Genomic DNA, 14,022 nt, shown 5'->3' with positions numbered 1-14,022 from the left:
ATATTTGAAATCCACAGACGTGGAAGTATCCTGTACTCTCATTTGGTATCGTTAAAAAAACCCCAACTTGTGACTGTGTTGATAAGGATACATATTCTGTTCTGAACATGAAATAAATATCCTTACTGGCAAACAGGGAATATATATTAGCGCTTTTTTTTAACTGTGCATGTATATTTGAACCTGAGGCAATCCAAGTAACTTCTGATTTTAATTGTTGAAATGTACTGATTATGACTTTAGATTCTATTGTAAACTCTAAATACTGGGAATTTTTCTTTAAGATTTTTCCTTTCATGACAAGCATGCTGATTAGAATGTAGTTGGTTTTATTCGATGAAATCAAAAGATATTATCTTTAAAATTTCCATTATATTTTTTAATGTTTTTAATAATTTCAGTTTGTACTATGATATAAAGCAAGAGGGAATTAGATTCACAAGTTTTAATTATCTTCTTTTTTTTTGCAAATAATTAGGATTAGGAGGAGGATTAATTTAATTCTGACTCTTTAAACAGCATTTTTTCAGCCAGTATGAAAGATGTGATTCAGATAAAACTTTTCAAGTGAGTCCCAAAGTCTCTCTACACCATACAAATGATAATAGAATCTGACTCGGAGTTTTGGAATATAACCTAGTTGTGGTCTTTTGTATGTACTTTAAAGTGTATTTGCATAAATGCACATTTGAGACTGGGTCTCACTCATGTACTTTTTGTGTATGCACAACCATGTATCTAATGCATTAATACATTTTTCACTACTAAAGTCTTGGGGCTCTTCCTAGACAGTCATGTGTCTGCAGGTTCTTTAAAAGAAGAACAAAAACCCGTACTGTGCAATATATTTATCAGACCCTGCATGTTGTGGTTATTAGCGATGTTTCATGAAAATTCTTAATTCTCCCTTGTCTCGTCTCATACTTGCTTAGTGCAAATCATGCAGTACTTGAAGATACTGACTGCTCATTTACTAGAATATATGAAGAATGGAAAAAATACCTGATTTTGATTAGTACATGTTACAGCAAGTGTTGCTTCCAAAGTATGACTACTGGTGTAGTTAGCTATGGCTGTGTAATACCATTCTTCAGAAATAAAAAAATAATGCAAACAGTATTTTTTTTTTCTGTATTCATGTCTTTCCTGACTAAATGAAAATGTTTTATGTTACTTTTTATTGTTGATTTATTTTATTACTATTTTTTTAGATTATATTGTGTGCTGCTGCTTAATAATAGAGTTTTGATATCAGATGCTCAAATCCTAAGTGGAATTTTAATGAAAAAAGCCAATTGAGTAGTTGGGTAAGGATGCTATGCTCCATACACCACATACTCCTTTTACACAAGAGTTTTATTTAATATCTTGGAATTAATATATTACAAAACTTAGTTTAATTCTGGGACTCCTAAACAGGTTTATTCAGTATTTCCTAAATAAGTTATTCACTACATTTAGCAAAAGAAAATAGGTGGTAAAAGCCAAAATATGGCATAAGTAGTAGGCTTGTAGTATTTTGGGATAAATGAATTATTAGCCCTGTTAGTATGGCTCCCTCTTTGAGGTGAAATGGTGTTAACTGGAATGGAGAAGAGCTCATCTCCTGCCTAGCTGCTGTCTCTTCATGCTGGCAGTCTGCTTCCAGCACTAATTAGCTTTAGGAGAAAAGAATACTTCATAATTCTGCTGAATTATCCGCTCTTTCATAAAGACTTGATAGGATGCAAGTAGGAATTATTTTTTCTTTTGTTGTTCCTTACTTTGTTAAAGTGTTTTGGTTCGATTTTATATACACGAGTCATATCAGCATGGTAATTACTGTAATTAGTGGTCAGAAATTTTTGCTATTTGAAAGTGGACTTGTTGGGAAAAACTGATAAACTAGTAAAAAACACAAAATATATTGGGCAGAATAGGAAAATCAAAAGCATCTAGAAGTGGTGGTGCAGTAGTTTATATGTACTAGTAATACTTTTTTGTATTATTTTATTTAGAAATTTAAATTGCTGAGAATGTACTGAAAAATCTAGTCTGTAGCACTGAAAACCTTCAGTGGTTCTGGTATTTTTTTAAAATAAAAGCTTTTTCAGTACAAAGTTAAACGCTTCATAAAGCTGACTGCAAAGTTGTGGTTTGGGTTTGTTTGGGGTCTTTTTTATTAATTTTACTAAATATATGTGTGTTTCTGTGTGTATTTTGACTCAGACAGAAAAATGTAGACAGACTCATTCCAAAATCAGATCTTTGTGGAAAGTTTTTGCCTCTCTGAAGCACAGAGATTAAAAATATCCAGGTCATACTTTTGGACTTGATTGCACATCCTATTCTGAAAAGATTATTTTAATTAAAGTGTGTGGACAAATTCTTTCTGTCTTATCTTACAAATGAAACAGAAAGACCTTTTTTTCCAGTAATTGAAATCATAATTGTTTCAATATTCAAGAATACATATCTTATTAATATATAATACAGTAATGTATACTATATTAATTTATAGTATATTAATATAGTATGTGTATTCAAATGTGATGTATAATGTACCTGTATATTCTATATAATTATTTCTGTTGTTTAAAAATATATATCATATTAACAATTTAGTTGAATTGTAATTCTGGTCTTCTTGATAATCAGTGATACTAAGGGGCACTTAACAAATAGCAGCTTCCAGTGTTGTAAAATCTTCTAACAAAATGCTTTTTTATTTTGTTGATAGAGAAAAATGAGAAAGGTAGCGTGAAAGCAGGCAATCTGAAGTACAAAGAAGAACCATCAAAACTACTGTCCGGAAACAAATTTCAGGAGCGTTATTTTGTGTTGCAGGAAGGAAACTTGCTTCTTTACAAGGATATGAAGGTATAACAGACAAACTCTTCACTCAAATCTTAAAGCACTCACTTAAGCTATCTTTTCCCTACCAAAAAAAAAGGCAGGCAATCAGATCACATATCAACATTTCTGGCATTAAATGGCAGCTTATGGAGTATAGGGTTGAAGTACAAGATGTTTATCTTACTATTTCACAGATACTTAGTAAAAGGAGTTTGCATCAATTGCTCATTTATCTATTATAGTAATTATGCATTACTATAAGCTTTTAAAAAAAAAAAAAAAGTTTAGGAATGCCTATGGCTTAAGCTCTGACTAAATTTCTTTAAAATCTACTGTAGAGAGCAGTATGGAGCTTAAGTGAGCTGCATGCCGTTTTTTCTTCGTATCTCACAAGAAGCCTTTAGAAATTACAAACAACAGGGTTCTTACACTTATAAGTGTCATGACAGAAGATCTTATAGGAAACAATAACTCTCAGGACACCTGCTTCCCAGAAGTTTTCAGATATATTCTCAGTCCTCCAAAAACTAATATTGATAATTAGATATACTTCAGATTTCCACAGAAGCAAATTTAGACATACTTAATAGCATGGTGGGTTCAATTTTAAATATTTCATGGGAGTTTTCTATAAAGAGTGGTTTTAGATGTATGCAGCTTGTATTAAGGTATAAAACTAAATAATATGCATTGTGAACTATGTTTTAATTTTAGTTTTGATGTTTTCTGGTTTAAAACAAATAATCTCTTAAAATGCTTTTATTTTTGCTGACTGCTGGTTTTGCCCATCCAGCAAATACAGATATATACTTGCTGACCTTCTTATAGTAATTTTTTTTTTCCGAAAAGACAAATCCATTGCTCAAGTAAGCTAATGCAAAAGAAATATTGTGTCTTCTTGTGATACTGTGGATATAATCATAATTAGAATGACCCCAGAATGTCAAAAATAGTGTCTCATAATTTAGTGCTAAAACTCAAATTGGCACATATGTGAGAATAAATTAATATGCCCATAAAACCTTAATTAGTATCCTGGAAGGATTTTATGATAGGATTGTTGTACTACTTTATAATCTACTTTTTTAAGCCATTCTGATTTATAAAACATTAAATTCCTCAATTTGTGTCAAATTCTGAACAGTGATACTTTAAATGGTTTTACATTTGTTACATTAAAAAGCAAATGGAAATACCATTCTGACAAAACAGTGTATGTCAGTTTGTTTTATTTTCTTTCAAGAGGTGTTCATCTACCACTAATAATCTTGGTTTAATTTTAGTCATATTTAGAAATGAATAGTAGGAAAGCTTGACATTGCAGATGGAAAATTGTATTTAATAAGACTACATGTACTAATTAATTTATAAATTCTCATTAACAACAAATTAAGTTTGTATATGCAGGTGGAGATACATTCTGTTAAGTGTTACTCCCGCTCAAGAGCAATTAGCAAAAAAATGAAGTTTCCATGATACTCTATGTTAAATTACAATATTGTGCTAATTGACTGAAATAACATGCCACTTTAATGGACTGTTGTTAAGTGATAAGCTCACACGCAGACAAATGGCTTCCTTAAGGTACATTTTTGTGAGAAGTATACTGTTGTTTAACTAGAATGTATGTTTTCTAGGAGTATTTTTTCATCCTGGCAGTGTCCTTGCTTTGAGCGGGAAGTAATGAATACCAACCATGAAACTGCTGTGTGGTTTTTTGTTTTGTTTTCTTAAATGTTTTATGCCATCTCAGATTCTGTCTTTTTCTCCGCACTGTAGTGTTAGAGATTGAAAGCTGTAGAGGGAGAAATTGAGAATCCAGGACAGTTAACACTATGGAGTATCTTTATGTACTGGGATTATAAGATATTTTTTTTTTTCCCTAAATGGAAAGCTAAAGCACTTGACCTAAAGGGTTACTGAAGGGATGTTTGTGTTTTGTGTTAGATGTTAGTCGTAGCATACATGAGAATTTCATTGTTTCCTTTTAGCATTTAATTTTCCAGACACGTAGTGTGGGTATATCTGTTTTAGGTTGGCTAAAGGTAGTTTGTTCAAGAAGGAACAAGTAAGGAAGGAACCTCAGATGATCTCTAGTCCAACATCCTGTTCACAGCAGGGTTAGAAACTGAGGTTAGAACAGGTTGCCGAGGGCTTGATGCAGTTAAGTCTTGAAAAATTTGGAGGATGGAGATTGCATAATCTCTCTGAGCAGCTTGTTACCATACCTGACTGCTGTTTTGGGAAAAAGTTTGTCCTTATATCTAGTCAACCAGCTCCCTCAGCACCCTCGGGTGTATCCCATCTGGTCCCATAGACCGGTGTATGTCTATGGGATGCAGCAGGTCACTGACTGTCTCCTCCTGGATTGGGGGGAAGTCATTCTCCCAGTCTCTGTCTTGTGGCTGAGGAGGCTGGATTCCCTCAGTACAACTAGACTTGCTATTAAAGACTGAGGTAAAGGCCTTAAGTGCCTCAGCCTTTTCCTCATCACTCATTACCATGTTTCCTCCTGCATCTAGCAGGGAACAGGGTCTCTCCCTGATCTTTCTTTTGTTGTTGACGTACTTAAAGAAACATTTCTTGTTATCTTTGGCTTCTGAAGCCAGATTAATTTCTAGCTGTGATTTAGATTTCCACCCTGCATAGCTTCAGAGCATCTTTGTAATCATTGTGAGTGGCTAGCCCCTTCTTCCAAAGGCTGTAAGCTCTACTTTTCTCCCTGAGTTGCAGCCAAAGCTCCCTGTTCAGCCAGGGTGGTCTTCTCTGGCGCTGGCTTCTCTTACAGAACCTGGGAACAGCCTGCTCCTGAGCCATTAAGACTTTCTTCCTGAAGAGTGCCCAGCCTTCCTGGACCCCTATACCCTTCAGAATCATCTCCCAGGGGATCCTTTCAAGCAGGTGCCCAAACAAGACAAAGTCAGCCCTTTGGAAGTCCAGGATGGCAGTTCTGCTGTCCCCTCTCTGGGCCTCTCTAAGAATAGCTAACTCTATTATTTCTTGATTGTTGTGCCCTAGTCGGCCTCCAACTGTCACATCATCCACCAGTCCTCCTCTGTTCACTAAGAGGAGATCCAGCAGGGCCCCTTCTCTGGTCAGTTCACTCACCAGATGTGTCAGGACGTTATCTGCCACACATTCCAGGAATCTCCGGGACTGGTCTTGCTCTGCTGTGTTGTATTTCCAGCAGATGTCTGGGACGTTAAAGTCTCCCACAAGAACAAGGGCAAGTGATCGTGAGATTTGTCCTAAGTGGCTATAGGATATTTCATCCACATCTCTGTCCTGGGTGGGTGGCCTGTAGTAGGCTCCTAGTACAACATCTTCCCTGTTGGCTTTCCTCCTGATTCTAACACTAAGACACTCCACCCTGTCTTCACTACACTTGTATTCAAAGCAATCATAACAGTCCCTAACATACAGCGCCACCCCACCACGTCTCCTTTTTTGTCTATCCCTCCTAAAGAGCTTGTAGCCATCAACTGGCACACTCCAGTCGTGGGAGACATCCCACCATGTTTCTGTCATAGCCACTACATCATAATTTTCCTGTTTCATCATGGCTTCAAGCTCCTCCTGTTTGTTACCCATGCTGTGTGCATTGGTATACACGCACTTCAGATGGGATGATGTCCCCAGCACCTTTTTGCATTTACAGGTCCTGATTCCAGTCTGGCCTTTCACAGGTGTTACCATAGTTACTGATCCATCAATATTCCTTGTATCTTTGTTGTGCTGCATGTCTCCATCCCTTACCTCCACTGTAATGGCAGGGTGAGGGTCGTCGCTGGCATAACAGCCCACAAGCTGTTGTAATCTTCCCTGGGGCTTATATCTGGGGGTTCCAGATTTCTCCGTGTTGCATTTAAGGTAATGAATTATTTTGATAAGAGATTAATCCCTTTGTGTTCTAGCCAGTCCTCATAGTTTGGAGGGGCTAGGCGTGGCTGGATTTATTTCTTCATAGGTATGTTATTTATGGCCATAACTATACGCGTGACACCAGATGCACGAACAGCCCGTATGCTGTAGGTTTGGTTGCATTCGAGAGAAGCCGTCACGTTCACAAATAGTATGGTTTATTCTTATGCAACATCTACAAATTCTTTGATATTGCCTACGATAAATGCACAAACTGCAGGTTGACTATATAGCAGTCTCCTTCCCCCTTCAAATCTAGTTTGAAGCTGTCCCAGTAGCACCTTCTCTTCCATGTGGTCAGAAACATTCTCCAAGTAAACTCACTCCAGGATTTTCCCAGGGACTGAAACGAGGCTGGCAGGCAACCAGTTCTTCACGTTGTCTTTTCAGCCTTTATTGAGGATGGATGCAATGTTTTCCTTTTTCCAGTTACCAGCAGTTGCTCCTGATCTCTGTCACTTCGAAGATGACACAGAGCAGCCTTTCAAGGGTGTCAGCCAGCACACTTAGAACACTTGCATGCAGCCTGTCTGATCCAATGGACTTGAATGACTTCAATTCCCTTGAGTCGTTCCTGACTCAATACAGTTCTCCTCTGGTGTAGTCGTCATTTTCCTCCTTGGACACTGTTTGTAAGCGTAGAGGCCTTGGGAACCTTGCTGGTGTGAAGACCGATGCAAAGAAGATACTGAGTTACCTGTGTCCTGTTGCTTATTCAGCCTCCCTGTCGAGCACTGGGTCTACATTTTCCTTGTTCAGCCTTTTACTACTAAGGTACTGGAAACCTTCATGTTGCCTTTAATGTCCATAGCAGGTCTCAATTCCAAATTACCTTTGGCTTCCTTAACACCATATCTACATGTCCTGGGCTGTATTTCTAAATTTTTCCTTCTTAGCCTCTCTCCACTTCCATGTCCTGTATACTGCATTTGTCTGCAGTGGAGCTCCACCATGAGCTACCTCTTTACCTGGGCTTGTCTTCTGATAAATCTACTTCTTTTTCTGAGTATTGGGATGAACCATTCTTGTCCTTGAAGAATGCTCTCCTTAAAGACCTGCCACCTTTTCTGAGCTCCTTTGCCTTTCAGAGTTGCCTCCTCCCATGGATGCCCACCTATCAGTTCCTTGAATATGCCAAATGTTGCTCTTCTAAACTTTGTGGTCTGTCCTCTGCTAACTTGTCATCTTTTTTATCTTCAGGATCTTGAGCTCTGTTATTTCATTGTAATTATGGCAAATACTACATCCCTGACTAGTTCTGTCCTGGTTTCAGCTGGGATAGAGTTCTTTTTCTTGAGCTGGGAGAGGGCATAGCTGGAGCTCTTGACCCAGATTTCGGCCAAGATAGAGTTAATTTTCCTTGAGCTGAGAGGGGGCACAGCTGGAGTGCTGGGCCTGGACTGGCCATTCAAATATTCCATATCATGCAAGGTTATGCTCGATATATAAAGAAGGCGGGGTCTCTCTTGCTTCTGGTCTGTGTGCATGACAGAATCTTTGTTCTGTCAGGATTGCTGGCCAGGAGCGGTCTGCAAGTGGTGAGCAATCGCACTGTGCATTACCTGACTTCCTATTATTATTGTTGTTTTGTTACCATCACTAAACTGTTTTTTATCTCAGCTTTTTTTTCACAAGTTTTTTCCTTGTGTCTCCTTCCCCATTCACCAGGCAGGGGAGGGGTGAGCGACCACTGTGTGCTGTTTGGCTGCTGGCCAAGTTCAAACCATGACAGGTTCTTGTCTGTGAATAGCAGATCCATCTGTGCATCACCCTGTATTGGACCATCCAGTACTGCTGTCAAGAAGCTATCCCTGGATTGCTTGTGTTCCACTAGCAGATGCCAGGGAGAGCAGATTTCTTCCTCATCCCCTGCCCCGTATAGTCAGGATTTGTTGTACAGAGACTTCCTTGGGTTATTTAAAGACTTGATATGCTTTTTTTCATCCTGCTTGGGTGTTCTGAAGCAAATACTCACCATGATACTGTCCTTCCCATAGAAGATCCCTTTTAACAGAGGGCAACTCCACTCCTCATCTTCCCTGACTGTCTCTCTTAAAGAGCTTGTGTCCATTTATACAGCACTTCAATTTTGTGAATTGTACTATCACATCTTCATTATTCCAATTGTTTTACAGTTTTGCGTCTTCACATGGACCTCCAGATCTTAATTAGTCTTCTTCCAATAGTAGTGATTGTCATACTTTGTTAATGGGAAAGGAGAGAAAAAACAAAAAGGTCTGTTAGAAAAGAGGAGTGCAGCCTACGAAAGAAGCCTAACTGTGAAGACAGTCATGTGGCATTTTCTCTTTTGCAAAATTTCTGATACAATAATTAGAATCTTATTTTTTTGCAGGCTAGCAAACCTGAAAAAGTGTTACCTGTCAATTCCCTGAAGCTTTATTTTGGAGTGAAAAAGAAAATGAAGCCACCAACGAAGTAAGAATAGAAAAGAAAATAATTTAAACACTCTGTGGCAAGGTACTTGTAGTATCATCAAGAAAAGGGAACATAAAACACTGTGGAACAAGGAAAAGCCAAGAATCCACTTGAAAATATGCTGAATTAAATTACCCTCTATAATGTTATTGTTCTGTCTCTATCTCTGGTTTTTGTGTTCCATGTTAACTCTTCTGTTCTAGGAAATTACTTTATTGATTGGCTTTTCTTAATCTTATGTGTGTTATCTCATGTGGATATGTTTGCTGCTAGCTCACTTAGTTTTGTAGTATGTGTCCTGCATTTCATTGGTGGGCGAACCTTCTTTGCACCAAGAAAAAAAGAGAAAAGAGAAAACCAACTAGTCATTGCCTTAAGTGACAGATCCTATTGCTCAGTAGAGGATTTTCCTTTTTCAGGATTCTTGTTCTTTTGATGTTTCTTCTAGCTGAAGACTACAGTGTCCTTTACAAACATCAGTGACTATGTTTCTGGAAAAGAGCAGTGAAAAATGACACCTGTTTTTCTCAGATGTTTCCAGTACTTGTTCAGTCAAAGCTCTGAGTCACTGAGACAGTGCACATAGGGTCCTATCCCAAAGGGATTCTAAGTTGGCTGTAGCCTTTAAACCAATCGGCTTGAACTTCAGCTTTACAGTTGGCAAATCAGAACGCCCCAAAAGGTCTGTAAATTTCAAAGCTTAGTTGTGTTAGAGAAAAAGTTAGCGTGGGTTGTTTTTTTTTTTTTTCCAGTTAAGCACAGAATGACTAGGAGATTAGTGCAAAACAGGAGTAATTATGTAAACAAGTCTTTGCAGGTGGGTTCTTTCCTTAAGGTTTATTTTCAGTCTACTATCAAAAGCAGACTTTGCAAAGTCTCTTCTGGATCTCAGAGGTTTCATTGTGCACCTAGTCCCTTCCCCCCCACCCCCAACTATTATTAAGTCTTTGTAAACTCTTGTGATTAATTCTGTTTATAGTGCAAGCATTCTTCCCTCTGTGACTTCCACAATGTAGTGGACACTTTGCTGGGCACCATCTTAGTTTTACTTCCAGAAGCTTTCAGAAAGTATAGCCACAGCCCAAATTAGATGTTAGCCATCATTTGCAGGACTTGGCTATAACCCTTTGTCCAGAACTGAATGTTCAATATATTTGAATCAGCTGTGAGAAAATTAGTAAAATCGATCATCAATTTCAACCACAATTTCATTCTAGGTTTGGAGTACACATTTAAACTTTGTAAATTTTTTTTTCCACTTAGAAGCACTATTTAAAGGTAATGAGTCTCTACAGTTTGAGGAATATGTCCCTGTCTTGAGTTTCTGGAACTAATTTTTGAAAATTTTATTTATTTCAGCTGGGGACTTGCAGTATTTTCTGAAAAGCACCAGTGGTAGGTAAACATGAAACACCATTGATTTAACTTCAGTGTTTAATATTTGTTGAAATGTTCAGTTTCAAAACAAGTATGTTTGAAAACTAATGGACATTATTTTGCTTGGACGTTGAATTTTTGCTGTTTTTCTTAATTAACTAAAATCTTAATTCATATGATTTGGTAATCCTTTAGGGTTGGGTGTCTGTCTCTCTTTTGTGGCCATAAAGCAAATGATTTTCATAAATGTAGAATGATAGATTTTAAACCTATGTACATGCTTTAAATGAAACACATGCTTCAACCTATGATGATTTGAAGGAAGTATATTTCCCTATCTTTTTATGGGCGTGTTAATAATAAATATAGCAACATTCATAAACAAATGTAAGCACTTAAGTTGTTTAGAAGCCTATTGGTTAATAGTTTAACTGCAACAGGAGTTTTTGTTATGTTTCTTGTTAACTACGTTTTACGTTATAGGTATATATGTTGTGATGGAAAAGATGCACAAATGGAGTGGATGATCAGCATTTTTACTGCACAGGTACTAATCTGATCAAAGAAATGTAACTTTTACTGCTGTTATATGTATGTATTACGGATGTTACAGATAAAGTTGCAATGCCAGTAAAGTTTCTGGAATACTCAATGTAATAAAACTGCAAAAAGATGGGTCTTTTGCAGTAATAAACCTCTTCTGGGTGAAATTCTGTCCATTGACCTACAGAGTGTTTCTGTTTGCCACAACGCCTGAGTGCAGTCATGAAAGAAGAGCGTCCTGTTTAAAAACATATTGGTGTGAACTAGCTCTGTTGAAGAGCTGTGCCAATACAGTTGTATTTCTCTGGTACCCAGGTTAGTTTAGTTAACACTGACAATTTATTGTGTTGGATAGGCATTATCCTGAATTAATGTAATCTGCTTGCTACTAGATTGTGAGTCCAGAGGGTGTATGCTTGAGTGCTGTGTAACAACACATCCTTGCAAATGGAGTTTAATATTTACACAGGAGGAAGTGGAAGTAAGAGAAATGGGAAGAATTCAATAGGAGACTGAAACATAGTTTAAGGTTTTAAAAGGATTTTGTATTTGTGTCTGATTTTTCTTCTTTCCTGTGTTGTTCAAGGAACCTTGTGGAATATCACCATGAATAGACATCACTAGTTTTATGATTACCTGTGGGCTTTACATATTACATAAAGTGGACTAGGCACAAGTCTTTTGCAATACATACTTCTTAGAGGCTTTCTAAACCAGAATCTGACCTTCATAGATAGTAGTGCTAGAAGTATAATGCAAGTAAGACTTCCAAATTTTTGTCTTATTCGGCTCCCTTAACTGAAGTAACTACTGTAGTTTCTATGGAAACAGCCACTGGTCATGCCGTACATCTCATGGGCCTAACATGAGCAGTGTCACACAAATAGGCTCAGAGGTTATTGATATAGGCTACTTAGAAATAACTCATACAGGCTTGGTAACTGTTGAAATCCTTTTGATGTAAAATCACAAGAAGGGCAATCTGTTAGGATTCCGATCAGGTAGTGTGGGATGTAGAACGCTTCTCTGACAATACAGATAAAAAACCTGAGAGACACTCCTCAATGTTCATGATATTTTTTCTAACAAAAAATTTAATGTGTATTTAAAAAAAAAAAAAAAAAAAGCTGTGAATTAATACTATTTTTTAAAAAACCTGTGTTCTCATGAATGAACAGTACAGTGAACTAGCATTACTAATGAGCTACATTGGGAGGGTTTTGTTTTGGGTTTGGGGGTGTTTTTTTATGGAGTTTGTTGGGTTTTTTTTTTGTTTGGTTTGGTTTGGTTTGGTTTTTTTAATCAGCATTCTGGACATCAGTAAAGTTGTCCATCTTTGAATTACATGAGAAACTAAGTGCTAACGATGCAGATTTACTGTATTGTTCTTATTACAAGCTACTGCTTTAAACATAATTTACAGTGAAATTCTCCTTGAAAATGCAATGGCTCATGTTGCTAAAGCTTACTATAAAATCTCCAAATGTTTTGTATCATGCAGCAGACAATTATCACACTATCCCATTTCTAAACCAGAAATCTATAAATGTCAACTGAGGTTATTTCTAGTTAGAATTTTCAATCTGAAGACATCTTTAGGAGGACAGCTTATCTTTTATCTGCTATCACAGTATTTGAACTCCTTTATGTTAGAGAGACTGCAGGCAACACATTTTGTCATTGGAATAGTTTAGATTACAAATTGAAAAATAAAGTAGGTTTTGAAGCGTTAAGACATGACATTTAATGATCCAGAGCAATTAGGAGAGACATAAATGTTACTGTGCTCGTCAGTGCTTGAGCAGAATAAGATTTTATTGGTAAGGAATATCAGTAGAATAGTTGTACTATTGTTATCCTCTTCCTCCTGTTTTCTGATAATGTTTATTCCTGTAGTATAAATGTTCTGGAGAATATAAGTAGCAAAGTGTAGGTACCACTGTCATCTAGTAAGAAGAATACTTTTGATATAGAAAATCAAGTTAGCTCGGAGGTTTTTAATCTTGTACTTTAAGCTGGTAAATACAAGGAGGGTTTGAAGAAGGACCATTGTTTCTTTCAGTTCTATGCAAAATCATCCTCAAAAGCATGGCTGAAACTTGTTTCTTGAATTCTATAATAGTTTGTACAAAATCACTTAATAGCATATGTAGCATACAGTTGGAAGTAATTAATTGATATGAAGGTGGACACAACAATATTCTTCCAGTTCCATTGCTTTTGATCAGCTAGAGAGGCACATTTTATTACCATGAAGTGCAGTTGAGCAGAAAGGTCAAAACTATGAATAAATGCATTTATTATGTGGCCTAATACGTTGCTAGTATTTCTGATCTACATTCCCAGAGTTCTATTTTAAGAAATGTTACAGACACAAAAGGGAAATTAGTCTGCTTAACTGACAGCGATAGTTTCCTTAAGCTTGCTGAGAATTAAAGGAGGCAGTTGCTTCACTAGCTGGCTTAAAGTTTCTCAGTCGCTTTCTGAATTGCATATTTCTTGTATCGGTCCACAGTAAACTGATTTTGGTGGGCAAGACCTGCTCTTTCAGATAATACCTTCTCAATGTTTAATTGGAAGAAAATGTTCTTAATGTTCACTGGGGAGAGCTCTTAGAACTGACTTTTACATCACCCTGGTCAGCACCACGTGTGAGAATTTTTTACTCCAGAAAGATGTGAATCTATAAAATATTTTTTCTAAATTTGGAATTGGGGCTTTGGTTTCTAGACTGCTATTCTAAGTTAATAAGCACTGATTCTGATGGCTTCTTGATAGTAATGCTGTTCTTACTTGGAGACCATCTGCAAGTATGGGTCACAGCACCACAACTGGATTTTTGTAGATAGTCTTGAAGAGACTTCTTGTTTCATAGATTTGGAAGATTGAATACCATTGAAAAAAATAAAG

At 36.9% G+C, this 14,022-nt stretch overlaps 1 protein-coding gene across 1 annotated transcript in view; it reads left to right on the top strand.

Moving 5' to 3' along the window:
• The window catches only part of ARAP2 (ArfGAP with RhoGAP domain, ankyrin repeat and PH domain 2), a 131,250-nt gene that overhangs the window by 109,910 nt on the left and 7,318 nt on the right, over positions 1-14,022 (top strand). Inside the window, exons 27-30 of the mRNA XM_026847313.1 lie at positions 2,720-2,859; positions 9,110-9,192; positions 10,552-10,587; positions 11,053-11,116. Of these exons, the coding sequence (XP_026703114.1) occupies positions 2,720-2,859; positions 9,110-9,192; positions 10,552-10,587; positions 11,053-11,116 (323 nt within the window). The remainder of the gene's footprint in view (positions 1-2,719; positions 2,860-9,109; positions 9,193-10,551; positions 10,588-11,052; positions 11,117-14,022) is intronic.

The sequence above is a fragment of the Athene cunicularia genome (assembly GCF_003259725.1).
Source record: "Athene cunicularia isolate RWA chromosome 4 unlocalized genomic scaffold, athCun1 chr4_part1, whole genome shotgun sequence".
Taxonomy (NCBI): domain Eukaryota; kingdom Metazoa; phylum Chordata; class Aves; order Strigiformes; family Strigidae; genus Athene; species Athene cunicularia.
Note: the sequence above shows the minus strand (reverse complement) of the source record. Positions and strands in the feature narration are given on the sequence as shown.